General features: G+C 29.1%; 3 protein-coding genes across 5 annotated transcripts; 2 read left to right on the top strand and 1 right to left on the bottom strand.

Annotated features, from left to right (window-relative positions):
- Positions 1-337: 337 nt before the first annotated feature.
- On the bottom strand, positions 338-6,690 carry LOC101490107 (delta-1-pyrroline-5-carboxylate dehydrogenase 12A1, mitochondrial). Its single transcript, XM_004508712.4, has 16 exons — positions 6,436-6,690; positions 5,188-5,267; positions 4,660-4,763; positions 4,393-4,460; positions 3,962-4,019; positions 3,643-3,756; positions 3,376-3,459; positions 3,115-3,219; positions 2,700-2,813; positions 2,301-2,432; positions 2,124-2,213; positions 1,900-1,989; positions 1,512-1,721; positions 1,284-1,394; positions 765-844; positions 338-669 (listed from the first exon to the last, which is right to left on the bottom strand). The coding sequence occupies exons 1-16, from the start codon at positions 6,516-6,518 to the stop codon at positions 531-533; spliced, it is 1,662 nt and encodes a 553-aa protein (XP_004508769.1). The 5' UTR covers positions 6,519-6,690; the 3' UTR covers positions 338-530.
- Positions 6,691-17,080: 10,390 nt separating this feature from the next.
- On the top strand, positions 17,081-21,504 carry LOC101489784 (WRKY transcription factor 72A-like). 2 transcript variants are annotated; one of them, XM_027336449.2, is made up of 5 exons: positions 17,081-17,281; positions 18,850-18,924; positions 19,152-19,748; positions 20,040-20,153; positions 20,420-21,504. In XM_027336449.2, exons 1-5 carry the CDS (start codon positions 17,162-17,164, stop codon positions 21,353-21,355), a joined length of 1,842 nt encoding a protein of 613 aa, XP_027192250.1. In that variant the 5' UTR covers positions 17,081-17,161; the 3' UTR covers positions 21,356-21,504. The 2 variants fall into 2 exon arrangements, with proteins under 2 accessions (XP_027192250.1, XP_004508768.1); XM_004508711.4 differs by having other exon boundaries at positions 17,082-17,281; positions 19,197-19,748.
- Positions 21,505-22,739: 1,235 nt separating this feature from the next.
- LOC101489466 (ubiquitin-conjugating enzyme E2 2) lies at positions 22,740-26,889 on the top strand. Of its 2 annotated transcripts, XM_027336748.2 has the most exons (7): positions 22,857-22,987; positions 23,159-23,191; positions 23,388-23,521; positions 23,680-23,705; positions 24,348-24,437; positions 24,519-24,607; positions 26,411-26,889. In XM_027336748.2, the coding sequence occupies exons 3-7, from the start codon at positions 23,397-23,399 to the stop codon at positions 26,537-26,539; spliced, it is 459 nt and encodes a 152-aa protein (XP_027192549.1). In that variant the 5' UTR covers positions 22,857-22,987; positions 23,159-23,191; positions 23,388-23,396; the 3' UTR covers positions 26,540-26,889. The 2 variants fall into 2 exon arrangements, with proteins under 2 accessions (XP_004508767.1, XP_027192549.1); XM_004508710.4 differs by lacking the exon at positions 23,159-23,191 and having other exon boundaries at positions 22,740-22,987.

Below are 26,889 nucleotides of genomic sequence, written 5' to 3'. Positions count from 1 at the left end.
ACAAATAAGAAGATCGAAAATTCATGTAGTGAACAAATATAATAGAGATAAAATGAAAGACAACCTATAAAAAATGCATTTTTAAAAACAATAATTTCAAAAGTAGTAAAAAAATCATTGGAACTACCGGGCCCTTGCTTTTTTCAAACATTCTTTTTTTTCTTTGAAACATTCTTTATTGTTAATCTGTTCAGCATTAACTAATTGATTATTTCTGTCTCTTTCAAGATGCATAGTGGGTGGGTGTATGAACGTCTATCAAATATTTTCATTAATGCATGCTTGTAAAAAATTGCTTCCGTTGTTATCATGATAGCTAGACTTGTACACAAAAGGATAATTAAAGCTAATCAAAACTCAATTTACTAAAGTTTACTCTTGAGCATACAATAGCGAAGGGAATAATACTACCTCATTTTCTACTACTAATGAAAACCCGAGATCCCTAAAATTTATTCTAAAATCTAAAACTGTTAGGGACATACATACTAATTCGCCATCTAACTTCTTAGTCTCTTACATAGGACCTTTCATGATGACGCAGGAATTTCCCAATCATTTGATACTGGTCCATAATCATAAATTATTTCTCTATGGCAAGACCATACAAGTTTTATTGCCTCTGGAGTTCCAATTCCTGCACCCCTTGGGTCACCAGCAGGTCCAAACCTGCATAAATACATTGTTTTTGATTAATTGACTCGTCAATATTATTTTTTATGGTTCCAAACAAGTAAATCACTTGAAAAATACCATCCACTTACCAGTGGTTTTGTGGAGCTCCAGTTGTTCTTGCTCTTAGACCTGCATAAGTAGTGCCATTTACTGATTTCCCAATTACTTCCTGCAAATTTATATTAACCCAAAAATGATCATGTCAGATTGATAAATCATAAAGCCACAAATATTTCAAAAGATAACCCCGTCCATGTATTTTATTGCTCAAGGAACAGGTAGCATGTTGGTTAGTCAGTTCAATTTAAGAGGGGCTGAACATTAAAAAGTCACCACAAAAATGATATAGAGAAGTAATATTGCATGTCAAATATAGTTTTAAACGTATATTTCCAGTATCAAGTCCTTTTTTATTTGGTGAATGATCAATATCAAGTCTAACATCCTAAAAGCGGCAACTTTGTTTTTGGAGTGAAATATGAAAACGCCAAAGTATTTAATATTTTCAAGGCCTAAATGTGCAAGAAAACAAGATAAGATAGGGGTCCTACTAACATTAAGTGAGACATAACACATACCCAAATAAATTTAAGTGATAAAAATCTTACTTGTAAAAATAAAGGATCGTTTGAAACTACGGCGGCAGTTAAATGTGCATGCATTTTTTCCAAAACATCCAATACAATTGGTAGTTGATTGCTTGTGTAGTCAGTAACAACCTGCAAATAAAAATTAAAATTATTTATCTTGCAAAAAAACAAGCTGACATTATATTTTAAAAATAAAGGCATCAGAACAGCTTTGTTTTTCATGTTCTTGAGTCTCCTCTTCCACACCTGAAAAGGTCCAAATATTTCTTTTGTCACAAGCTCATAATTCTTATCCTTCACAATTTCCTCAAGTGGAACATAAACTGCAGTTGGTTTAATAGCACCATAAATTTGCGGAATCGAATGATCCTCCAAAGGCTGACCCCCAAAGAGCAGCTTTGATCCCGGTATCTCAAGTAACTTATTTTTGTGCTCTAGCAATGATTCAGTTGTAAACTGCAACATATGAGAAAACAAAATTAAGAATTTCAAATGAAGTCTAGTAGCATAAAATAAAGCAGATCATTATTCTGCCAAGTTCACTACAGGAAGAAATGGTTTATAATAAAATACTCCAGTTTTGGATGTACAAGGGTTCAAAGTCCACCAACATTATCAAAAACATAATACTTACAGTAAGGACTGGGCCAATTGTCAAATCTGCTAGCTTTCTTCTCTCAGCAAGATCTTTCATCTTAGATATCAAGGAAGTCTTGGACCAGTTCTGAACAAGGGAAATTAAAACCCTGACGTTAGTAAAGGCACGGTGCATAAGGTATATCAAAGTTACAACTATGCTCTAGTTCTTGAGGACATTCAACCATGAATAAAGCACGAAAAATAGCTGAGGTGACTGACCTCATGCATAAATAACAATGATTGTGCTGAGCACTTCTGACCGCTGCATGCATATGCATCCTGGTCACATACCCATGCAATGTAATCTTCCTACAATCAAGAAATAATACAGAAAATATTAAACAGCTGAAAACGAAGTCAGTGTCATTCTGGAATCCACAAAAAATAGTAAGAAACCTGATGGACATCAGGGCCCAATATTTTCCAGTCAAATCCAGCATCTTCCAATTTAACACGACCCTTCAAATCAACAGCCAACTTCTCTGCCACTCTTGAACTACCGGTGAAAAGGGTCATTCTTGGATTTGCCTGTAAATATAATATTACTTTATGGTCCAACATGATTATCATATTATAAAAGTAATATGTAGCCACATACAGATATAGATATATGATAATTACAAAATAAAGCTCAAAAGACAATATATATTACAAAATGAGGACCGTCAATATGAGTTGAAAATTGAGATCATTATGAAATAAGATCTTAAAGTAAACTTGTAATCTTTCAGAAATAATATTTGCTCTGCAAAATCAACGATTGAATGAGAGAAAAAAAGGTATCAAACAGCCAACCTCTAGCAGCAGCTTGTTCATTGTCTTTCCATCACAATTTATGAAGTCCACATCTTCTACAGGTAAGCCACAGGAATGAAGAAGGCGCAACATTTGCTCCATAACAATGCTCACCTACAACAATTTGAGTCAATGGTTCAAAATTAAACTGCAGAAAGATTCTAATTTTAAAAGCAAATAATATTATTACTTCCAAACTTCAACAGAAGAAAAGCAAAATAAGGATGCCTAATAGCAATAGCAGGAAAATGCATAATCTCCCCCATACCAAAGAAGATAAATCCATTACATCAAAATTATTTTTACTACAATAATAGCAGTCAACATATTAAGTAGTCTAGAAGATAGCCGTTCTGTATCAGTTTTGTATTAGATGTAATGTCATAAAAGTCCTCAAATTAGAGCCAAAAGTTACCTTGCTATCAACTTTAAGGACTGGCTTGTTGCCCATATAAAGTGCACCCATTAATTGAAGGACTGGAATCTCTAGGGGAAAATTAAAAGGAGTAACAATTGCCACCTGCAGAACAAACATTCACCATTGATATTACAATACACAAGGATGGGAAGGTGAACATTTATAGTGTGCGAAAAAATCTAAAGATTCAGTTCATAAATCAGACACAGGCATTCATTGAATAACTCTGAAGAATCCACATGGCACCACTAATCTTACCGGACCATATGGCCAACGAAAGCCATGACTTTGCTGCCCGAGATGATTTCCAGGTACTGCAAAAGATCTAGCCAGGAAGCGAACCTGCCAAAGATTTGTTGAAATGAAGAAAGGACAAAGAGGAAATTGCCAAAGAAATGATAAGAACTTTAAAACATCACACGAAAACTAGGTGAGATAATGTTATCCCAATCAAGGGTAACTATCAATTAAATGAAATACCAATTTAGGTTCTTCTATCATTTCCTATCAGAGAATGACACATACCTGATCTCCACAGAAATTCTCTAGAAACTTCTGTGTCACATAAACTTCCGCATAAGCCTGCTGATAACTCTTTGGAGAAACTCTCTGTATTAGCCTTGTAAAGAAATCTGAAACCTGAGGTTTGTACAGAGTAGATTAAGTAAAGTTTCCGATTAAATAAGAGAAAAACAGTGATGGTAAATAACTCCTACTGTCCTAAAATAATATATAAGTAACACCCAAAGTCTTTTCCTACTAAATGGAGGCAGCTGCATGGACCAGACAATATCATCAAACTCAATAAAGTTACATGCAAGAAGAAATATTTTGTTAGAAATACCTTAGGAAGTGATAGCATGTGAGCTGCCTTAGCAGATATGTCTCCATACATAAGATATCTGCATAAGAATTACAATAAAAAAATACCTTAGACTTCAAAAAGATGGCCAAAGTAAGAAAGCGAGAATTCATATTGTATTATCCTCAAAGTGAAAATGACAGATTTGTAACAGAGAAAAGTTTCTTTATTCTTGTTTAGTCATGAAATATGGAAAAACATCTCAAAAGAATTAGCACTTCCATTGACACCTTGCAAAGTTGCAAGCCAACCATCTGAAGATATACTCACATTTCCATTTCAACTCAGTTTTTTAGTGATAAATGAGGTTCCCATCAATTTTTTGTTTTTTACCTAAATGGCAATCATTAATCCAAAAAAAAATATGTTTGTATAACGAAATTGAAGAAGGAAGATGGATAATCTGCACGTACCTCTCTGGTGCCTTAAAAGGATTGTGTAAACCATGTTTGGGACAGCTGGTCAAGCTTTCTACAAAAGGCTGATATGTCAAACAAATGCAAAATTTTAGTCAGCATCTCTGCCTTAAATCAACAATTGAATTTCAACCAACTCATTTATAGCCTTCAAATTGAAATTGAAGATTAAGGAAGTAATAAAAGAATATATTATGTTGAGTTTTTACTAAACAGCATTTTTTTTTCTCGCACAACAAAAGGAATATATTTCAAGGAACGGACCTGAACACCTGCTTCATCAACTTCAGCGACTTTAATAAATGGCTCTCCATTTAAAGGATCCACAATTGTATTCCAGTTTGATGATCCACTCCATTTGCCCTGTACTGAAAGTGAAGGCAATACATTCTGAGTGATGGTCGGCGTAGCATTGCACAAGAAGTTTGATTGAAGTTAAATTTATTGAAAACTACATCATACAGAATTTACAGTAACACTTGGTACCATTCAGATTTTGATTGATGAATAAAAGAAGAAATAGTATTATGGGGATAATTTTTCCTTTTCCATCATATTACAGTGTCTTTCTATAAACTTAACATTTAGCAAACTGCTCTTGGTTGAATAGTAAGTTTGATTCCTTCCAGACAGAATCACAGTAAAATAGAAATAGAAAAATGAACTGAGTTAATTTTTATGATGTTCTCTGCCAAAAAAAAAAACCTTCTCAAAATATTTATTCATCAAAATCATTCAAAATGTTACAAAATTCATAAGAACAGAAACAACAATGGTTGCAGTAGTGCCTACCCAAGTTCAAAACTTCAGCAGGCCTTGCACCAGATATCTCTTCTGCTTCTACTGTGGCAAGTGGTATTGAATGGACATCCCTGCAAGGCAAATTATAAAAAAAAGAACTTAGCACTCAAACTGCACATTGAGACTTTTTTATGAAATACTTTTTTTTTATTTCCCATAGATTCCCTCCACCGATGATAATCCTATTCTATGTGTGCACTAAATGTGGGTACCTCTCTTAGCGGATATTCAAACCCGGGTTCACCATGTTGTGGAAGTCTAGCCCCTTCCACTATTACTTCATCATTTCATAATTTCAAAATGCAATTACATGATTGAGCAGACATGGCAAAGTATTATGGTATCATTGCCCTTTAAACTCTTTAAAAATACACTAATGAAATAAAGTATAAACTATGTTATTATAAATATATAATAAAGTAATATGTACATTTGAATCTCAACCTTCAACTATTAGGAATTAGGAATATTGGGAATTTTAATGTTTTTTAATTAAATATGCCTAAGTGGATCATCAAGGTAAGTTGGTTATTTGAAGCATGGTTGTCAAACTCGAGATCCATAAGATCCCATGAGACAAAAGTATACCATAATTAAAAAATATAACCTTAACATAAAAAATTTATTATTAATTTAATCATAAATTACAAGCTCTTATAGTCTTAAACATAAAACTGAGATTGAGTAAAAAAAAACTAAAAATATCACCAATCTAAACACATCTGAACAGAAATTCCATGCTTCCAGCATCTAAAAGCAATACACAAATATTTTGTTTTTAAAAAAATAAAAAAAAACATTTGACACTATTTTACTGATAAAATCATTTTATACTTATTGATTAAAAAATAATAGCATAATATATTTCCTTTTATTATAATTTGATTGTTGCTACTATTATTAGTATTATGGTATGTCTGAATTTTTTAAATCACATTAACTATTATTAGGGTTTTGTTATGCGAAGCATCGTTCTCAATAAACCGGGTTGCGGACCCGACCGATGAACCTCGAATCTACGACTTGACGATCTTCCTGATCGCGCCGCAGCGGTGAATGACGGATATCGCTTTGAAATCGTGCGATCTCACGATCTGTCACATGCGTGCGTAACAATCATTGAAGGAATAAAAGTTCAATTGTGGCTATTTCAGATCATCAGAGTATGGAATGTAAAACAGAAATTAAATAATTAGAGATATCTGTCAATTGAAGGGAAAAAAAAAGAGAATGAAATACCGGTAAAGACTGAAAGAAGGAAGAGCATTGTGTTTGGTAAGAGATGAAAGCCTGGAAGCTCTGGTAAGGAAAAGGTTGAACATGATAGATTGGATTTGTGTTTGTAAACTAAAACACTGGCTCCAATGATCACTCACTCATTACTCACTCTTCAGTGGAAATGGATTTATATTAAATGAACAGATCCTAATATCTCTCTACCTATTTTAGAGGGTTGATAGTTTCCTTTCTTTGTTTGTTGCAGTTTAGAAAGTGATCCACGTAACTATGACTCATCATCCCAAACAAAATATTACCGGATCTTCCACACGTGCACTTTCACATTCTCCCACTACATTTTTTTTTTCACCGAAGGATAACGTTTTTTATAACTCTCATATTATAAATTTTACTAGGATTCTATTCAGCACCACCACGCATTTAAATTTATCACAAATAAAAATATAATTTTGTTTTTTTAATTATTTATAAAACTTTTAATTTTTTAAATTTTTTATTTTTCTACTTCATTTTTTAAGATTATTTAAAAAAATTTAAATAATAACTTTTGGAAATTTAAAATTTTTGAAAAATTTCAAACAATTCAAAATTTTTTAAATAGAAAACTTTCGAAACTTTCCATATTTAAAAATTTTCAAAGTTTTATAAATTTGTAAACTTTCAAAACTTTCCAAATTTGTGAAGTGCACTTCTTATTTGAAAATTTTTAAAACTTTTCAAATTTTTGAAATCTAATTATTATTTAGAAAGTTTAAAACTTCTCAAACTATCAATTTTAAAACTTATTATAAATGATTAAAAATATAAAATTATCTTTTTCACGTATTTTGAAGTTTAGATGTGAGGGTGCAGAGTATAATCATCTAATTTTTTTAAATTTATTGAGGGGATTTCTTTTACACTTATATGGGATTTTGTTGTGCTTTTTAAATTTTAACTGAATTAACGATTTTAAATTTAATTTAATTTAATTTAATTTAAATAAATTTGATTTTAGTTCTATAAAAAACAAAAAAAAAAGTGTTTTACTCTTATATGATTTTTAAAATAAATTATAATTAATATATGATAATATTTTTTTTATTTAGAAGATATAAAAAAATATTAATTTTGATTAATCACAAACATTTAGCCAATATAGGATTATATATACTATAAATGTATTTACTCACTCACTTCTAAATTAACAATGTAGAAATATTATAGTTAATGCATTATAATTGTTTTTATTTTTTATGTTGACGATATTAAAAAAATATTAATTTTAACTAAATATTTTTTGACAAACATTTGACTATGTATGGTTTTTATAATACATTTGAAATTAATATATTATAATTATTTTTATTTTTATTTAAAAGTCATAAAAAATAATAAATTTAGCTAATTAATTAGAGACAAATATTTCTTCTATATATAAATTGTATATTTCAACAACTTAAAAAAAAAAAAAAAAGATACACAAAGGCTAGAGTGTCAAAATAGTTATACTTATTCACATTTTATGTTTATGAAATTAATAAAATACTAATTTTAACTAATTTTTTTGTGACAAAATTTGTCTTGTATATATTTTTACAATAAAAACAAAAAACCGTGATTTTTTTTCTTATTATAAAAATCATATATGAAACAAAATTTTCCACAAAATAATTAGTTAAAATTAATATGTCAAATAGTAATTATAATATACTACTTATAGTTTATGGTTAAATATGATTTTAATCCCTTTAAATATATTAACTTTTATTTTGAGTCACTATAAAATATTTATTCGAACTTTGATCCTTCTAAATTTGTATTTATCAATTTTAATTCACATTTTTTAACAAAATTTCACATTGCATATTTTCATTGATATTTTTTTATAACATGTCATTGTTAAGACTTTAAAATATCATTAGATTAATAATTTATTTATTTAATATTTAATTTGAAGTTATAAATAAATTAATAAAGATTCAAATTTAAATAATTAAATTATTAATTTAATGATATTTTAAAATCTTATCAATGATACATCATCAGAAAAAGTTATTTGGGACATGCGACATTAACTTTTGTAAAAAAAAAATGGACTAAAGTTTATACTCCTACTCCATATTTTAATAAAAATCTCATTTTTCCAATTTCTTTAAAATTCAATCTTTATGTTTTTTTTTTGGTACATGTTTATTATCCGGCAAACTTTTTTTAAATTTTTCGGAACATCCTTGTATTCCAAAGTTTTTCTGTGCTACATAAATGTGTTTTAAAAAATTTGCAAAAAAGTTGTGTTAGACAAAGTGCAAATTTTATTAAGCACATTTGTGTAACAACTGTTTTTAAATTTTCTGATTTACAAAGTTCGATTTTTTAAAATACGCACCGAAAAACTTGAAAAGTTCTCATCTACACAAAATTTAAATTTTTTAAAACATAAGTATTTTGAAAAAAAAAAATTAAAGTTTTCTGGATCTCAAAGTGAATTTATTAGGGTAAAAGAAAATCCTTAAAAAATCAAAATACTAAAATAGATAATTTGTAAAAAATATGAATGTAGGAGTATAAATGTGGGGTATAATTTATCATTGAATTTTTTTTTCCTTCTATAAATATGGATTTTTATTGTAGAATATGACGAGCCACATTCTTACTAATTGACTTGTCCTTAAATGACAATTTAAGTCAATATTTTATTAATTTATTGAATAAGCATTTACTTTATCTCTAAAAATGACAAACATGATCACATTCGTCTCAAGAACGAATTTATGAATAAGTATTTATGAATCAATACTCTATTAACCAAAATAGTCATTAACATTAATGTCACCCACAAACCTGTTACTTGTGATGACATGTAATAATAGTTTACACATTAGATGCAATATTAGATGCAATATGGCTCACTGTGGTTCACAAAATTTGAACCCACTAATCCAGACACTAAAATGACATAACATCTAATGTTATTCATCTACACAAATAGAAGAATCACTAATAAACTAAGATGACATAAAATATAATATAAAGTTCTTCATCTTCTCAAATAGAAAGAAACATTAGACTCCATTCCCTACTTTTCGATCTAAAATTATACTCCATGGAAAATATGTTGGACAATATCGTTAACACCAACACCTGGTCTCAAACTTGAGAAACAAAAAACACAAACAAAAACGTTCATAGTTTTAATTTTCACATAAAAATAAAAATAAAAAAATTAAAATTAAAAGCTTATTTCAACCCATGTTTTTTATTTCATAAATTCATTACATTTCTTCTTTGTCTTTCACTTCAATAAAAATTATAAAAATTGATTAGAGTTGTCCGTAAAATATAAATATTTTGAATATGACAATTTAACCAACATAATCCACATCTTTTTAATATTTTTTCTCTAACGTCTTGTATATTCAGTTATAATATAAGTACTATTTAAACGATATTTTTTAATTATCTTCATTTTAAAATTGTAATACATTATTACAATCATGTGCAAATAACTAGCAACATAATCTCCTTGTATTAAGGTGAAACAAATACTTATATCAATTTTAGTGAATTATATATATTAGGTTGATAAAAAAACAAGTAGTATAAATTTTATTTTCAAAAGACGACTTCTATAAATTTTTAAAAAGAAACATCATAAAATTTTTATGAAAAATACTATCAAAAATCTAATTTTGCTAGTGTTTTTTACGCCGATAAAAAAATTGAGAGTTAGATAAACATTTTCCACTTTTATTTTGGTCTTTGCAATTTCGGAATGTTAGCTTTTGTACCCCCCCAATTAAACTTGTATCCCCCAATTTGTTAAAAACCTAATTTTATCCTTAATAAATTCATTAGTGTGAGTGGTAAAAAAAAATTACTCCAAAATCTCACCCCCTCAACGAAATTTCTGGTAGGTTTAATTTTTCCAACTAAATTTCCGGTAGTTACATTTTCAATACCGGATTTTTGAAATTTCCGAAAGCTACCGGAAATTTCAAATTTTTGAAAAATCCGGTAGTTATGTTTTCTTCACCGGAAATTTTAAAAAATCCGGTAGTTAATAAATTTATTTATTTTTTATTTTTTTTGAAATAGGGATGGAAAACACACAACCAATATTTATAGATTTAACTGAAGCATTTACAACTTATCAAATTTTTGAGTCACAAGAAGCTGTCATATCATGGGCAAGATAGATCGACCGACAAAATCGAGTAACAGTTATCATTAGTCAATCAGACGTAGAGATTGGAAAGAGAGGAAGAAAGTCAAAATTAATTATTGGTTGTGATAGAGGTGGACAATATAAGTCAAATAAAAATAACATAGGTACTTCAACTAAAAGGTGTGGATGTCCGTTTAAACTTAGATCGAGACCATTGAAAAATGCTGAAGGATGGATTATTAGTTTAATCTGTGGACTTCACAACCATGAGTTAGTAGCTACTTTTGAGAATAATGCATTTATGGGACGCTTAACAAAAGAAGATAAGAAACATGTTGACGAGTTGATAAAATATCACGTTGAACCGAGACACATCTTGTCATATTTGAGAGATCGAGATACGGAGAATGTGACTAATATCTATCAAATTTACAAGCGATGAAGTACATACAGGAAGAATTTAAAAGGACCTAGAACTGATATGCAACATTTGTTTAAGTTACTTGAAGCTAAGAAATATACTTGTTGGAGTAGGACTCATGAGGACTCCAACGTTGTGAGGGATATGCTTTGGACGCACCCAGATTCCATAACTTTGTTGAACATGTTCCCTCTTGTATTGATCATGGATAGCACCTACAAAACCAACAAGTATAGGTTACCATTGTTTGAAATTGTTGGTGTAACTTCAACTGGGTTGACATTTAATGTTGCATTTACTTATATGGATTCTGAACGTCAAGACAACTTTTGGTGGGCATTGGAGAAGTTAAAAGAGTTGTTTGTTTCAAACACGTCATTTCCTCAAGTGATTGTGACTGATAGAGAACTTGTTTTAATGAATGCAATTGAATTTGTATTTCCATCTTTAACAAATTTACTTTGTCAGCTTCATATTAACAAAAATGTTGGAGCCAAATGCAAACAATATATATTAAAGAAAGACATGCAAGAACCCATTCTTGAGTTGTGGAGGAAAATTGTTTATTGTTCTGAAGAGAAGGAGTACGAGGAACTTTTGCAAATATTTGAGCAAGCATGTGTCGATAATATTATTTTCTTTGACTACGTTAGAGACACATGGTTGAATCTGCATAAGGAAAGATTTGTTGAATCATGGACCAATCGAATATTGCATCTAGGAAATACTTCGACTAATAGGCACGAAAGCCAACAGTCGCAATTTCGTTGGGCAAAAAAAAGTTAGCAGCCCAGTATATACATGGTCCATTCAAATGTTAAACAAAGACTTGGACAGAGTCTAAGGTCCAGTTTTTTTATAAAAAAAACTATTGAGACATGGAAAAAGAAAAAGAAATATAATTAATTTTGTTTTAGGTTTAATTGCAGTTTTGGTCCCTCTATTTTAGCTAAATCGCGAAAGTAGTCCCTCCATTTTGTTTCTCCAAAATTTTGGTCCCTCAAACAGAATTTTAGTCCAAAACTTGATGAAATTTCATTTTTTAAAGTTGTACTACACCATTTATGATCATATATTTTAGGTACAATTGTTGCAAATGAGATCTTGAGGCATGATGTGACTTAAATAAATGCAAAAAAAATGAAATTTCATCAAGTTTTGAACTAAAATTCTGTTTGAGGGACCAAAACTGGGAAGAAACAAAATGGGAGGACTACTTTCGCGATTCAGCTAAAATAAGGAGACTAAAACTGCAATTAAACCTTTGTTTTACAAACTAAATAAATAGAGTTATTTGAAAGTCAACGTTCACTTCTTTTCTCTAAGCAATATTGGATTCCATTTTTCAATTTTATTTGTTAGCAGAATTATTCAAATTCATTCTTAAATATCACGAAATGACCAAACATTTTTTTTCGTAGTTTAAGTAACAAGTATTGATTTAATAAAAAAAAATGAAGGTTGAAAATATAGTCATAAAAACATTAAAGTTTTAAACAACATGCCGTTATATAAGAATGGATTATTGTTCTGGTAAAAAAAAGGATTATTTATTGAGTTGTTATCGAAAGTTGCTTCTATTTTCAGACATGGAATAGAGTTTTTCTTATAATAAGGAAAATGTTTTTATTAAAAGACTCAATCAAGCACAAGATGGGCAAAAGTCTAACGGCACATGCACAACCTATGTGAATTGTAATAATTCTATAAATCAATTTCATATTTTTGTCAACTGATAAAAAAATTCGAGTTTTGATATGGTAAAGTCGTATAACAAATAAAATAAGGAAATCTGTGTTGAGGATTTGACTTCTTACGGACATTTAAAAACACAAACTAAACAACATGACCAATGTTCATCAACAATTTTCGTCTTATATATTAAAAAATTAAATAAACAATTTTCGTTGCAATTCATATGTACAACAATAATAATAATAATAATAATAATAATAATAATAATAATAATAACAATAATAATAATAATAATAATAATAATAATAATAATAAAATGATAGAGATAATTATAAATTTGTTGAACCCTATGCTTTTTATTTTTGCGTTCATGTGTTGAGAAAGTTAAAAAGTGTCACAATATTTTTCTTCTTTCGATCGATACTCTTACTAACTCAATACCTATATATAAGTTATCAATTTTTCTCCATTTGTTTAAAATGTTTAGTGTATTTGAAAAGTTACGGTAAACATGCATGCAACACTTGTATCTAAAATTAACAATATAAAATATATTATAATCCTAACTCAATGAAATAATTTTAGCTTTAGGTGATTATATATTATTTTAAATTTTCTAGTAAAAAGGATTTTTCAAAAAATAAAAAATGGCAATAATATATATCCCTAAATTCTTGAAATAATTTAAGTAGTACATTGTTTATAGTTTAAGGATATTTTTATCACTTTAAAATTGAACACACATTTTCTCTTCTATTTCTATTTTTTCCCTCTCATACCCAAATATTTTTTTTATAAACACCTAAATAACATATTAATTCTATTATATTTATTATCACAAAAAATAAATCTATTATATTTATTGTCTATTTACTTTGTTTTTCAGCAATATCAGTTTTTTTATTTACATCAAGCTCAAAATATTTTAATTTGTTATCGAATTTTAACTTTAGATAATATAAATCTTAGTTGGAATAGTCCACTGGTTCCCCTCCTTTGTATCTTATAACATGCCATTGGATAAGGTAGCCCTTATGTTACATGTGGTCCACCTGCGCTGGTGACTAGGAGTCAAGTTGTGGGCTCCGAAAGTTGTCCAAATAGAGAGACATTAGCCAACCAACCATATGGCTTAGGATCGATGCTAGACAAATCATAAAGGAAGTTGAAAAAGGTTTATAGTTAATATAGTTGACCAAAAAACAATTAAATTAAAAAAAATTATGCAAGTAGTATTACTATTACATAAGACAGTACTACTATTATATATAAGAATAGTATAATGCAAGTAGTACTACTATTACATAAGATAGTAGTGCCGTATGAATCACTCAATATAAAAATATACGGGAGAGAGTTGAAAATTTTATAAAATTAATGTTTTGACGTGTATTTGTAGGCATACGACCAAATATATATTTTTATAAAAAAAATTAGAGTTTTAAATTTATTGAATGATTTACTTTCGTCGCTCTTTAATAATGAGACTAAAAAGATTATACATGCAATATATATTATTAATCAGTACTTATGCAAAATATAATAGTAGTTAAATAAATGAAACTTTATTATTTATCTTTATCATACCGTTAATTTTAAAATATTTTGATAAAAATAGAGTAACGCAGTAAATAATTGATTTGCATTAATTGAATGTTTACATCGATAATTATATATATTATTTTAATGATAATGATTGAGATTTAATAATTTAAAGTTCAATAAAAAAATAAGTAACATCTAAACAAAAATTATTCCAATGTATGATCTTTTAAATCTATAAACAAAATATATTATGTAATTAGTAATTATCTTTCGTATAGGACAAATTTATAGGACTTCAACAAAGTTGATCCCTAGATTGTCTTTATATATGCTAAATAAACTAGAAAAGAAACAGTTATCTGTATTCTTATTATTACTCCCTCCTCCAACGTAAAACAACATAGTATTTGTAAATAATATTTGTTCAAAAAAATTACTACTTTTAGTTTATAATGTTGTTTTAAATATACCCTATATATAGTTAATTTAATGTAGATAATTTTTAAGTTATTATTCTTTATTTTGTATTTATTTTGTATTTATGATAATATAAATACACAAATTATTAATAAGAGTAATAAAGTAAAATGATGAAGAAATAATACATATATCCAATTAGAAAATTAGAATACAAGTGGACATCTTGTATATTTGCTAATTAAGTTCGTGGCATACCAACGTTCAATATTACGTATCTGTCACTTTGCCAACCTACCTTAACCTTGGCTTCCTCATTTTCTATGTATCCGATGATGCAAGTGTAATACTACTAAATTGACGACTTGAAGTAAATAAATATATATGTGATGCGTCTGATAATACATTAATTAGTTGTGTGTCCATATGGTGTTTATTTAATTTAATAGGATGAATATTTGAATGACTAACATAATTATATTATACCCTCTTAGGTCTTTCCATTGACCATTTTATATGCAGGTGCATCTAGTGTATTTAAATTGATTAAAAATTTCATTTGATCACAGAAGTAGATATCAGCTTAATTATCTGACTTCAATAGCAAAAAAGATGTGAGAAAAATATATCATACAAAAATTCGTACTAGTACTTTTCAATAAAAACGGAATAAATAATATGTAAAATATTTAATATTATAATAGTATAAAAACTAAATTACAGAATGCAAACTTATAGGTCCAAGAAAGGGCATAGTATTTTCTTTTTCAGATTAAATTGTGGAAGATTTGAAGACTTAGAAAAGCAACTTTTCCAAATAAGATGTCAAATATTTTGGGGTGGAGAAACATATTAATATGTATATTGAGCATGAGGTTATGTATAGATTTTTTACGGAATTTATCCTACTACAATTACTCTTCTATGAAAGGTGTGTGAATCAATTAGAGTGAGTGTCTATATACATTTCATAGGTTAGTGGTGGTTTTTGACTTTTGGTGATATGTTGTTTGATATTTGAAAACAGTAAACTCAATCAAACAATATATAATCCTAATTAAATTACAACATTAACCTATAACAATTATAAAGACCAAATTAATGTTAAGATTATAACCTTAACATGTAGGTGACAATGTTTGTAATAGAAATCAAATGTTAGAATTACTTGAACTTACAAGTGGTTTTTGGAAAAATAAAAAAGACATTATCTAGTGATTTGTAGTTGGGTTAGACTAGCTCTTGTATTCCATATTTATTCTAATATACATAGATTTTGTTGTTAAAAAAGGATTACTTAAATCTGTAGTTACACTATATAATAAAAAGAGATATAGGTCTTTCATTTAATTACTTGGTTAGATGAACGGACTCTCACTCACCCATCATAGCAAGCAAGCTCTCACAAGAAATAAGACCCTCCACAATATTCACCCACATTAACATATAAGTGTTTCACCATCATTATCCTAATTAAATTCAATATTAATAATAACGTACAATAAACCACCAATTGACCTTATCATTCTTTTACTTATACTTTAATAAATTGTTGAAAGGCTGTCAAATCTTTTTTTTTTTTTTTTTAATTATAAAGTAAAGAGTTAATATTTATACCTACAACTAATAAACGTAGTAACATTTTTTTGGGTATATATAGTCTATTTTACTTTCAAAATTACTTTTACTTTTACTAATTAATTGCATCATTTTTTTTTATTTCGTCACAGTTTAAAGAAGTGGAGAATAATTGTAACTGTATAAGAATGAGAATTGCATTAACATGTAATTTTTATAATTACTATACTTACAATGATGTAGTCTATTTTACTTCCAAAGACACCATTTACTATTTCAATGCTATTACTTTTATCTCACACCAAACACTAACCGCAAGATAATTTCCTTCTTTTATTTCCTCGCAATTTGTAAAAGTGGGAAACAACTATAACCGCATAACAACGTCAATCAGATTAAAATGTATATGTTTAATTTTTATAATTATATTTAATTAATTTCATTTATTTTATACAAGATCAAAATAAAAATTATAGAAAAATTACCATTCACGCTTAATACATTAATACACGTTAGTGCAATAAAAAAGCGGACATACAAATACAAGAGTCTAATAAATAATTTTATATTTTCACCCAATATAATTAATTCATATATGTAATACAATTAATAACATGAAAATGAAGGCTCCGGTCACAGGTGGTGGCAAAAAGTTTGACCTAAATTACAAAATCCTTGTTGTTGTTTGTCCCATGTGACTTTACAAAATGTACGAAACTTCAAAGATGGTACCAATCACAATTTTTAATTTATTATTTATTTCAATTAGTCAAATCCTTTCAAGAGTCAAATACTTCATGCAGGTCCTCTTTCTCTTGTTTTCCTATATATTAACATAAAAGGAGGGTTTTTTTGCTTGAAACCCAAAATTAAGGTTCACAAAGCAAATCAAGAAGAAGAAAAAAAAGGTACTTTTTTCATACATGGATTGCAATTCAGGGAGATCTGGTGATGGAGATAGTGGACTCAAAGAAGAGAAAAGAAGTGAACATAGTAATATTGGTGATGATAAAAGTCATCATCATAAGGAAATCATTGTCGAGGTGAAAATTAATTCTATCCTAAGCTATTCATTTATTAAGTGCCATTTTTAATTAGCTTTTCAATCACAAAACATCTCTTAATTTTTATTTCTCTATATGAATCTACATAAGTTTAATATGATTTAAATTGATTTGATTAATTGGAAATAAAAAATTAAAGGATAAAGAAATCGAACATCTATAACCGATTTTGTATTTTTAATTTTCTACATCCGAATCCAATTTTGTTTAATTATAAACAAGCTTGCTAATATTTTGATATTGTTTATGCAATACAAATCATAATATGAATATGTTCAAATACTTTTTAGATTTACATAAAAGACCAGTGGACAAAATCTTATATATTAATATACCAACATCGGATAAAATTTTTTTTTGGGTACTAAATCGGATAATTCTATAAATCATTTCAATTAAATTAATTGCTTCTTTTTCCCTTACCATATATTTTTCCAAAATCCAATCATGTCAGTAAGTGGCTATTAATTTTGTGTCTTCACACTTCCATGAATTCTCGCCATGCATGCGACACAAATATCTTCACAAGAAATTCCGAATAGCTTGGGACATAGAGAGATTATAGGATTTTTAATCAATTTATTTATTTTAGACTTTAATTCTTAATTTTATCTTATTTTTTACAAAACTAAATTTTGCCATAATTTTTCGTACTTACTTATACTAAATAATTTTTACACATAGTACAAAAAAAAAAAAAAAACTACTTACGTAAAATATATAACCTTCCGTGTTTATTTGGTATAATAAATGCATGTTTTCAAAATACCTAGCTACAAACCAAAAATAAAATAAATAAAAAAACCAAAAGTAGTTAAAATCTCTATTTTTAACATATTTATATATGATCCATTGAAAGAATTGAAGTGGTCTTGAATTAGTCAACACTGTAAATATTAAATTGAAAAGAGGCGTCGGCAGAGAAATAAGTTTTAAATGTACACACTGTGCATATCTTTTACTTTGCAAAAATCTATTGAAGGTATTATCATTTGTTTGACGTACATACCTAGGGTTGAATTTCAGTTAATCAACCCTTTTGTTGAGAGTTGACCCATGCATGTGCCCCAAAGAAAACAAAGGATATATAAACACTTGATCCTTCACAAGCACATGCAAGTACGAAAAATATCTAAACACATCCATGAACTTAAGTGAATGGCGAATCGTTAAGTAGAAGTTGAATTTAAATTCTAATTAAAATAATGCATAAATAATTTTATTTACTTATCAACTTTGAATTATTAAAATTATTTTTTCTTAAAAGTTAGAAGGTTAGGACAAAATAAAAATCATTTATAGATTTTCATGTACATAGATTTTTATTGAATAGACTTACTTGCAATTATCTTTCATTCAAATATACATGATCAAATTCTTATTTTTCTCTCTTAGACATTTAGAAGTACTGCCCAATTTTGTTTTTTTTTTATGTAAGTAACAAGAAACATAGTTTAAAATTGTCTTGCGATAAAAGATATTTGCATATGTTATATATATATAAAAAATCAATTTATGATGATCTTATATTTGCACGTGTTTTACAGGAACCACCCGTTGTTAATACACAAAGATCAATGGTAGAAGCTGGACCAAGCGCATCTTCGGCCAAAAATGATAAGGTTTTTTTTATGGAAGAAAAATATTTTGAGTTTAATTTCTATTTAATCACAAATGTAGAAAAATTATACATACGTTCAATCATATTTCACCATAACGACACATTATTATTAATAAATATTTACTTAGTGAAATATGATTAGACAGCTACATTAAATTCTTTATATAGTTACTGCATAGTAATAGATTATATTCAATAATTTTTCCTCTATTTAAATTTTTCACTTAGGAGCCACGTCACATGCATCAATTATTGGTTTGCAATTGTATACAGGCTGATGATGAGCTTAAGACAACAAAAGCCCAAATGAGTGAAGTGAGAGAAGAAAATGAACGGTTAAAAATGTGCCTGAACAAAATAATGAATGAATACCGAACATTGGAAATGCAATTTCACAATATGGTTAAGCAAGAAACAAAAAAGAACAGTGTTGATGATAACCATAATAAAGAAATAATAGTGGAATCAGATCTTGTTTCCCTCAGCCTTGGAAGAGTTCCTAGTAGTAATCCAAGAAATGAAGTTAACAAAGTCTCAAAACTAGCATTGAATAATAATGATGAAGAATTTAAGGAAGAGTTGTCTCTTGGATTGGATTGTAAATTTGAAACATCAAAATCAGGTAGCACAAATGAAGGATTACCAAATATTTCAAGTCCAATAAATAGTTCTGAAGTTCCAACAAAAGAAGAAGAAGGTGGAGAGACTTGGCCACCAAGTAAGACACTGAATAAGATGGTGAGAGATACAGAGGATGAAGTTGTTCAACAAGCGCCTCCTAAGAAAGCTAGAGTTTGTGTTAGAGCAAGATGTGATACTCCAACTGTAAATACTTCTCTCTCCCCTCACCTCATTCTATATCAAATTCAATTATGGTGATATAGTGCTGTTAGTTGTAGATCTTTAGATTAAAAGAGTTTTCACAATTATTTTCAACTACATTCACAAATTTCCTCTCTTAATCTAACTATCTAAAACCACATGCACCATACATTTGGTCCTACATATGTATTCACCAATTTTCTAACTTTAATGCACTTATAAGTACATACAAATAAAAACTACTTAAAATAGATGAAGTTTTTTAATTTTTCGCAATTTTTTTTTTAAAAATAGATGAATGATGGATGCCAATGGAGAAAATATGGACAAAAGATTGCAAAGGGGAATCCATGTCCTCGAGCTTACTATCGTTGTACAGTTGCACCATCATGTCCAGTAAGAAAACAGGTAGATATATGCATGTAAACTCTTGTCATCGTTGAGTTTCAATTCACATTGATAATTTATATATATAGAATCTTGTATATCTTTTGTTTTGCAAAAATTGACATGTAAAAACATAATAATGACTTTATTGACATCATTGGCTCATAGAGTCACTGAATGTTTGTATAAAACTTTTTTAAATCTCATATGCATAGTAATAAAACACTCTGATAAAGTATAAATACATCACTTATTTAAAATGCACCACATATAATTATACATTTCAGGTGCAAAGATGTGTTGATGACATATCAATTTTAATCACAACCTATGAAGGAACACACAACCACAACCTTCCTTTATCAGCAACAGCAATGGCTTCCACAACTTCTGCAGCAGCTTCCATGCTATTATCAGGTTCATCAACCTCCAATTCAGCTTCATATTCATCAACACCTTCCAACAACAATCTCCATGGCCTAAACTTTTACCTACCAGATGGTTCAAAATCAAATCAACTATACATATCAAACCCTGCACTTTCATCACAACATTCTCATCCAACTATCACACTTGACCTCACTTCAAATCCATCAAACTCTTCCATTTCATCTCCCTTTGTTAGATTCAATTCAAACTACAATAATAACAACCAAGCAAGATACCCTTCTTCCACAAGTCTGAACTTTAGTTCACCAGAAACAAACACAATGCATTGGAATAATAGCTTCCTCAACTATGCTACACAGAATCAATCATATAACAACAGGAACAATAATCTAAGCACTTTAAACTTTGGTAGACCAAATACAATGGAAAGTATATACCAATCATACATGCAAAAAAACAACAATTCAAACATTTCTCAACATGGTTTACAAGATAGTACTATATCTGCAGCAACAAAAGCAATTACAGCAGATCCAAATTTTCAATCAGCTTTGGCTGCAGCACTTTCTTCACTTATTGGAAATACTCATCAAGGGAATCAGAATCAAAGTGTTGGTGAAAATTTGAGCCAGAAAATGAAATGGGCAGAGATGTTTCCATTTCCAATGTCTTCTTCCACTTCATTGGCTTCTTCAAGTTCTAAAGTGAATGGTTGTGGTTCGAGTTTGTTGAACAAAACGCAGGTTGATGCGCAAATGGGAAGTTTTATGTCATTATCTACAACAAAAAGTGCTTCTGCTTCTCCTGCTGATAATAGTGATAACACCGATTAATGCCTGATTATTTATTTTTCTATATTTCTAGAGATTTTTTATTTTTAATTTTTTTGGATTGGATTGATGTAATTAATTAAGGAACTTAATTTAAGTGTACAATTTTTGTATTTTATTTTATGGAAATTGAAATATTATGTTTTATTTTATTTGTATTCAGGTAACCAACTTCATCCTAAATATGTGTGACCAATGCAAAAACTACCTGAAATGCTTTTCACAACTTTTCTATATCAAGGAGCAGTAATCTATCATCAACTACATATTATGGGTCTAAAAATGTCTACGATAGATTATCAATCATCATGTCTTAAAAGATAAAACATTTAAAATATATTGTATTGATTTTCTACTATACTATAGAAAACTGTTTTAAAATAGGATAAATTTCGATAAAAGATTTAAAATAAATTTAGATGAAAATAAAAGAGTAAGAGAGAAAACTATGAATTTTTTATGCAAGTTTTGAACTTTGTAGAGACATAAGTGTATACAACATCAACATGTATAAAATACAATAAACTAAAAAATTGACCAAGTGAATAACAAAAATGGATTATGTTTAGAACACGAGAAATAGTGCAAAAAATAATACTCTTCATATCCTTTTATTTTATAAAAAGACAAATGAGATAAAAATTAATGTATTTTGTTTATAATATAAATTAAATATATTTTTATTGATAAAATTTTATCCCATTAATCTTTTATAAAAATGACTAAATATTGTATACTAAACTCATAGCTAAAAAGTATTATTAAAAAATTAATACAACATTTCATACTAATAATAAAATAAATAATTATTATAAAAATTGTATATACAATTGAGTTTAATTTGATCCAATTAAAAAAAATAATACGAAATTTGATGCAATTCAAAGAGTTTTTGCAAAAGAATATCCAAATATATTTAATAAAAATTTAGTTATATATAGTTCTCACTTTGTAGTATTTTATTCAAGAGTTAACATCGATTTTGGCCATGCAATGCGGGTCCAATATAGTTGTAATATTTGTAAAGAAGCCTTTATGTCAATCGTTTAGAAAAACATCAAACTATTGTGTTGAATACCATTGAGGAGGATATTAGTTACAACTAAATCAACCATCATACAATTTGAGACTTAAAAAGGAATGACTGCATATTGGCCTTTGTACCTTGTATTTATATCATGAAGACCTAAGTCGGCCTCGTTCATAACAAAAAAATCAAGCTTGAATTTTTGACAAAATTTTAGCATTTAGTATTGTGATTTTTTTTTTTTATAAAGTTAGTATATTTTAATTAACTTTAATATTGACTAGTTTATGATTGATTTGTTAATAGTGTTTTAATGATTATATTATATTTGATAAAAATTTAAATTTTATTGGGTAAATTGAGATTTGAGGGAATAAATAAAATGCAGTGGAAAGGGGACGGTGGTGATTAGACTAGAAGCGAAACCAATGGCAGCACGCCTCTAAATTCTAAAATGGATTACTTTTTCTCAGCATAGCCGCCCTTGCTTCCGATTCGATCTCTCTATCTCTCTCTCTCTCTATCTCTCTAACACGCACACGCACACGCACAACACAACCCTTCAATCCTTCGATTCGATCTTCTTTGCACTTCCCTTTCACTAACAAGTCAGTCTATTCTATTTCAATTCATTTCTCCTTTTTATTCCTCAACTATTCCTTTTTTTTTCTCCCTGTCGGTTGCGTTTTTCTTATATATTGTGGATCTGCATCAAAACCATATACTTTTAACATTATTCGAATTTCTAAATTGAATTCCTCACTGCTTCTTAATTTTAGGGGTTTCGCGTTTTGTTGCCGACGAAGCTCACTGTCAGATTACTGCCAATTTTTATTTCTTCAATTTGTTTCCTTACAAATCATTTATCAGAATTTCGAAATTTTGTTATGTTTGCATCTTACATGCATATACTCATCTAGGTTTTGTTATGCGGAACTGTTTTTTTAACTGAGATGGACAAAATTAAAGTGTTTACTGTTTCCATTTTGTTGCTGTTGATTTTTATAGGTGGTAGCGATGTCGACTCCTGCTAGGAAGAGACTTATGAGAGATTTTAAGAGGCTGCAACAAGACCCACCTGCAGGAATCAGTGGTGCACCTCAGGATAACAACATCATGCTGTGGAATGCTGTAATATTTGGGTGAGTTGGATTGGAAATTGGATCAAGATGCATGATTATGTATACTTGTATATTATAGTCACTTTGTTTTATTTTATTTTATTTTATTTTATTTTTTCGCTCTGTTTAAGTATGTATGGATAAGCAATTTCTGCTTTCTTGTCTGCTTTGGATTGCAGTCCTGATGATACTCCTTGGGATGGAGGTGAGTCAGTTCCTTACCGAAGCTACTATCTGTAAACAATTGTCATACTGGTGTCAATTAGGTTATTTAGCCGTTTTGTGGATTACAAAAGTTTTTTTTAATGATTTTGGTATATTAGTTTTTTGGAGGTTTTCTATTATATTAATTGAACTTGTTTTTCAATGGTATTAGAATTATGTTGCAAACAACGTTGTAGTCCTTCCATCCTCTAAAAGAGTTTAGGTTCTCTTGATAGGTATATATAGGAAATCTCAAAATTGAGTTTTTTCTTTCTTTCTTTCTAGAACTGTCATATAGTTTCCGTATTTAGGTTTGATGCTATTTTATGACTCTCTCTCTGTTTGTTTTTCAATATTAATTTTAACTTGGCTATTATGTTTTCTTGAATACTCTACCTGTTAGAGACTGTATTTACATACACTCTCTTGAAATATGTACTTCCGTCAGAATATTATGCTAAATTAATTTTTCCCATCTAACCATGTTGTACATTTGTTTTATGAAGTTAAATGAAAAGTGGGTGCTTTTGTTCAAGTAGTCTTGATGTATATGTTTGGATGTGATATTTTCTGTTTGGTTTTTTATTATCATAGCATTAGATATGTTTACATAACTACATGTCTATATATTTGAGTTATTCAGGCACGTTTAAGTTGACCCTTCAATTTACTGAGGATTATCCAAACAAGCCGCCCACTGTACGATTTGTCTCCCGAATGTTTCACCCAAACAGTAAGTTTTAGGTCGAAAATACTAAACTTCTTATCCATTAGTTAAGTGTCCCCCAACTAATGTAATTGCTACTGTGGACAGTTTATGCAGATGGAAGTATTTGTCTGGATATATTGCAAAACCAGTGGAGTCCTATATATGATGTAGCTGCTATACTCACTTCTATTCAGGTATCATCTAATAAAGTGTAATCAATAATATATTATGATTATCAAATCCTGAATTGGAAGTGATACTTTCAATTGTGAGTCATAAACCATTATTAACCATATTGAATTGTAAGTTCTGCACAATGAAAAGTAACTAGATATATTTATACACCTACAGATTATGTTTAGTGTTCAATTTGATGATTTTAAACTATGTATTAACAAAATAAATTAATCATTAAGTCTCATAATTCACAAGTCAGAGCATAAGCAGAGCAGTGATATAGCCAAATGAGATGCACATGAAGTGAGTGAGTGACTTTCTGAAGCCCTTGTTTTGAAATGAGCCCCTTTTTTCTTCAATCCCTTTTACATTGAACAATTTAAGCCTATACTACCTTCCAATTACTTCGATGAAAATTGGTGAACAAAATCAAAAAAGAAAGTAATGCTTTTTGTTTAGCTGTGAAATCCATATCAGTGATATTGATTTGCAGTAGTCATGCATATATACTATGATTCGCAGCTATTTGTGGATTTATATATGATATATGAATTGTTGGATTGCCAACTCATTTCAAATCATGCAATTTGAATCGTTCAAATTTAACCAATATGCCACAATTCTTTTCATATTCTGTGTATTTTGCAATAGAAGAAAACAAGCACGTATATTTACATAGTTAGCCTTACCTAGAGGATTTGGCCTCAGCAACACTTTGAACCGATTTAATACAAAGTCCAGTGCCTCTGCAAAGTCCACTTTGAACACTTTCTACCTTTTGTTTATTTAATTGTTATCTATTTTATTGCACCACCCTTCATAATAACTGGTCGTTTTCTGTTTGCTTACTCATCTCCTCGGTCATTTGTGATGCTAACATAGCTTTTCCTCCTTTCTTCATTGTTTCTACTTTTTAGTCAATTTATAGGGTATGCAATTCTGAACTTTAGTTCTTGAAAGTTTTATCATGGTCTTCTCTTTGCAGAACTCAAGACATTTCTGTTTTCTTTTACCAGCTCTCAATTTTTAATGATTCTTATTTTAATGACTTTTGAGTTTAGCTTTCAAATTGAGAATGCCCTTTGTGTAGCATACTTATTTAAGTCTGCTATGCAAACGGATTGCACTGCTGCTTTCATATGGTGTATTTTAGGAGGATTTCAAATTGTCCTGTTTTGTAGACTTCTCTTTCTGAATCGATTTTTTTTATGGTTCTCCTACTTTTGCTTAAGAGGAGGTTTTACGACTGTTGTTGAGGGGATGTAAAGGACTGGACGGTGGACTAAATGAAACTTGAAAGTATAGGCTCATTAAATTCTGGAAATTGAACCTGCTATGAGGTGTTTCCCAAAAAATTGTGTAATGTGTGCTGATAGGCCATGCATCATTGGCAGATATATCAGTTCTCTTACTTGCCTATTTTATTTTGAATATGTAATGTGAAATATAGCATCGTATGCACAAGGCTTGAATGTTTTCCTTTGCGGGGTCATGTTCCCAATGCACCCTTGATGCAAGAGTGTGATGTGGACCATTCAATGTGGATCAAATAATATTGAACTTTATTTTTTGCCATTTTTCAATGACATGCAATAACTCAGCTTCTAGGGTGGTTGATTTGTCATAATATTTCTGTGCATGTCCTAATTACCATCTTTCTGATTGCACTCTTTGGCATCTCATTATTGTATTTGGAAGTTTCCGAGGAACTTTTTCCCCCATATTACTTAATAGAATACTCTCCTTGAAATTTTTAAATTGATTTGCCTGTGTCAGCATGTTAAGATTATTTTCTATAATGTTATCTTCCTTTTTTGCAGTCATTGCTTTGTGATCCCAACCCAAATTCACCTGCAAACTCTGAAGCTGCTCGAATGTTCAGTGAGAACAAGCGTGAGTACAATCGAAGAGTGAGGGAAATTGTGGAGCAAAGTTGGACAGCCGACTAAGCTCATCTCGATATGCTCGCTGGCCTGTGAAGGCATGAATTAGATTGCATTGCTACCTATGATTCATGCAAAGTCACCAAAATCTGTCGTCCGTATTCCTTGTTTTGAATATTAGCTTCATATTATCTTTATTTCATGGTAGTTTATGCATCGTCCATGTCAGTCCATGTAATATAAAATTAAAATTCTGTCAACTTGCATCGGATTGTTGTCAACACGGTTCAATGTATAAGTTGTAGACTTGTAATCATCTGAATTGGTCACGATCACAAGGATTTATTAAACCAGGTTCAATTATGATTACATTGTATAATTTCCCCCATTCAATGTTCGATTGACTTTTGCTACCA

Source organism: Cicer arietinum, chromosome 7, assembly GCF_000331145.2.
Source record: "Cicer arietinum cultivar CDC Frontier isolate Library 1 chromosome 7, Cicar.CDCFrontier_v2.0, whole genome shotgun sequence".
NCBI lineage: Eukaryota > Viridiplantae > Streptophyta > Magnoliopsida > Fabales > Fabaceae > Cicer > Cicer arietinum.
Note: the sequence above shows the minus strand (reverse complement) of the source record. Positions and strands in the feature narration are given on the sequence as shown.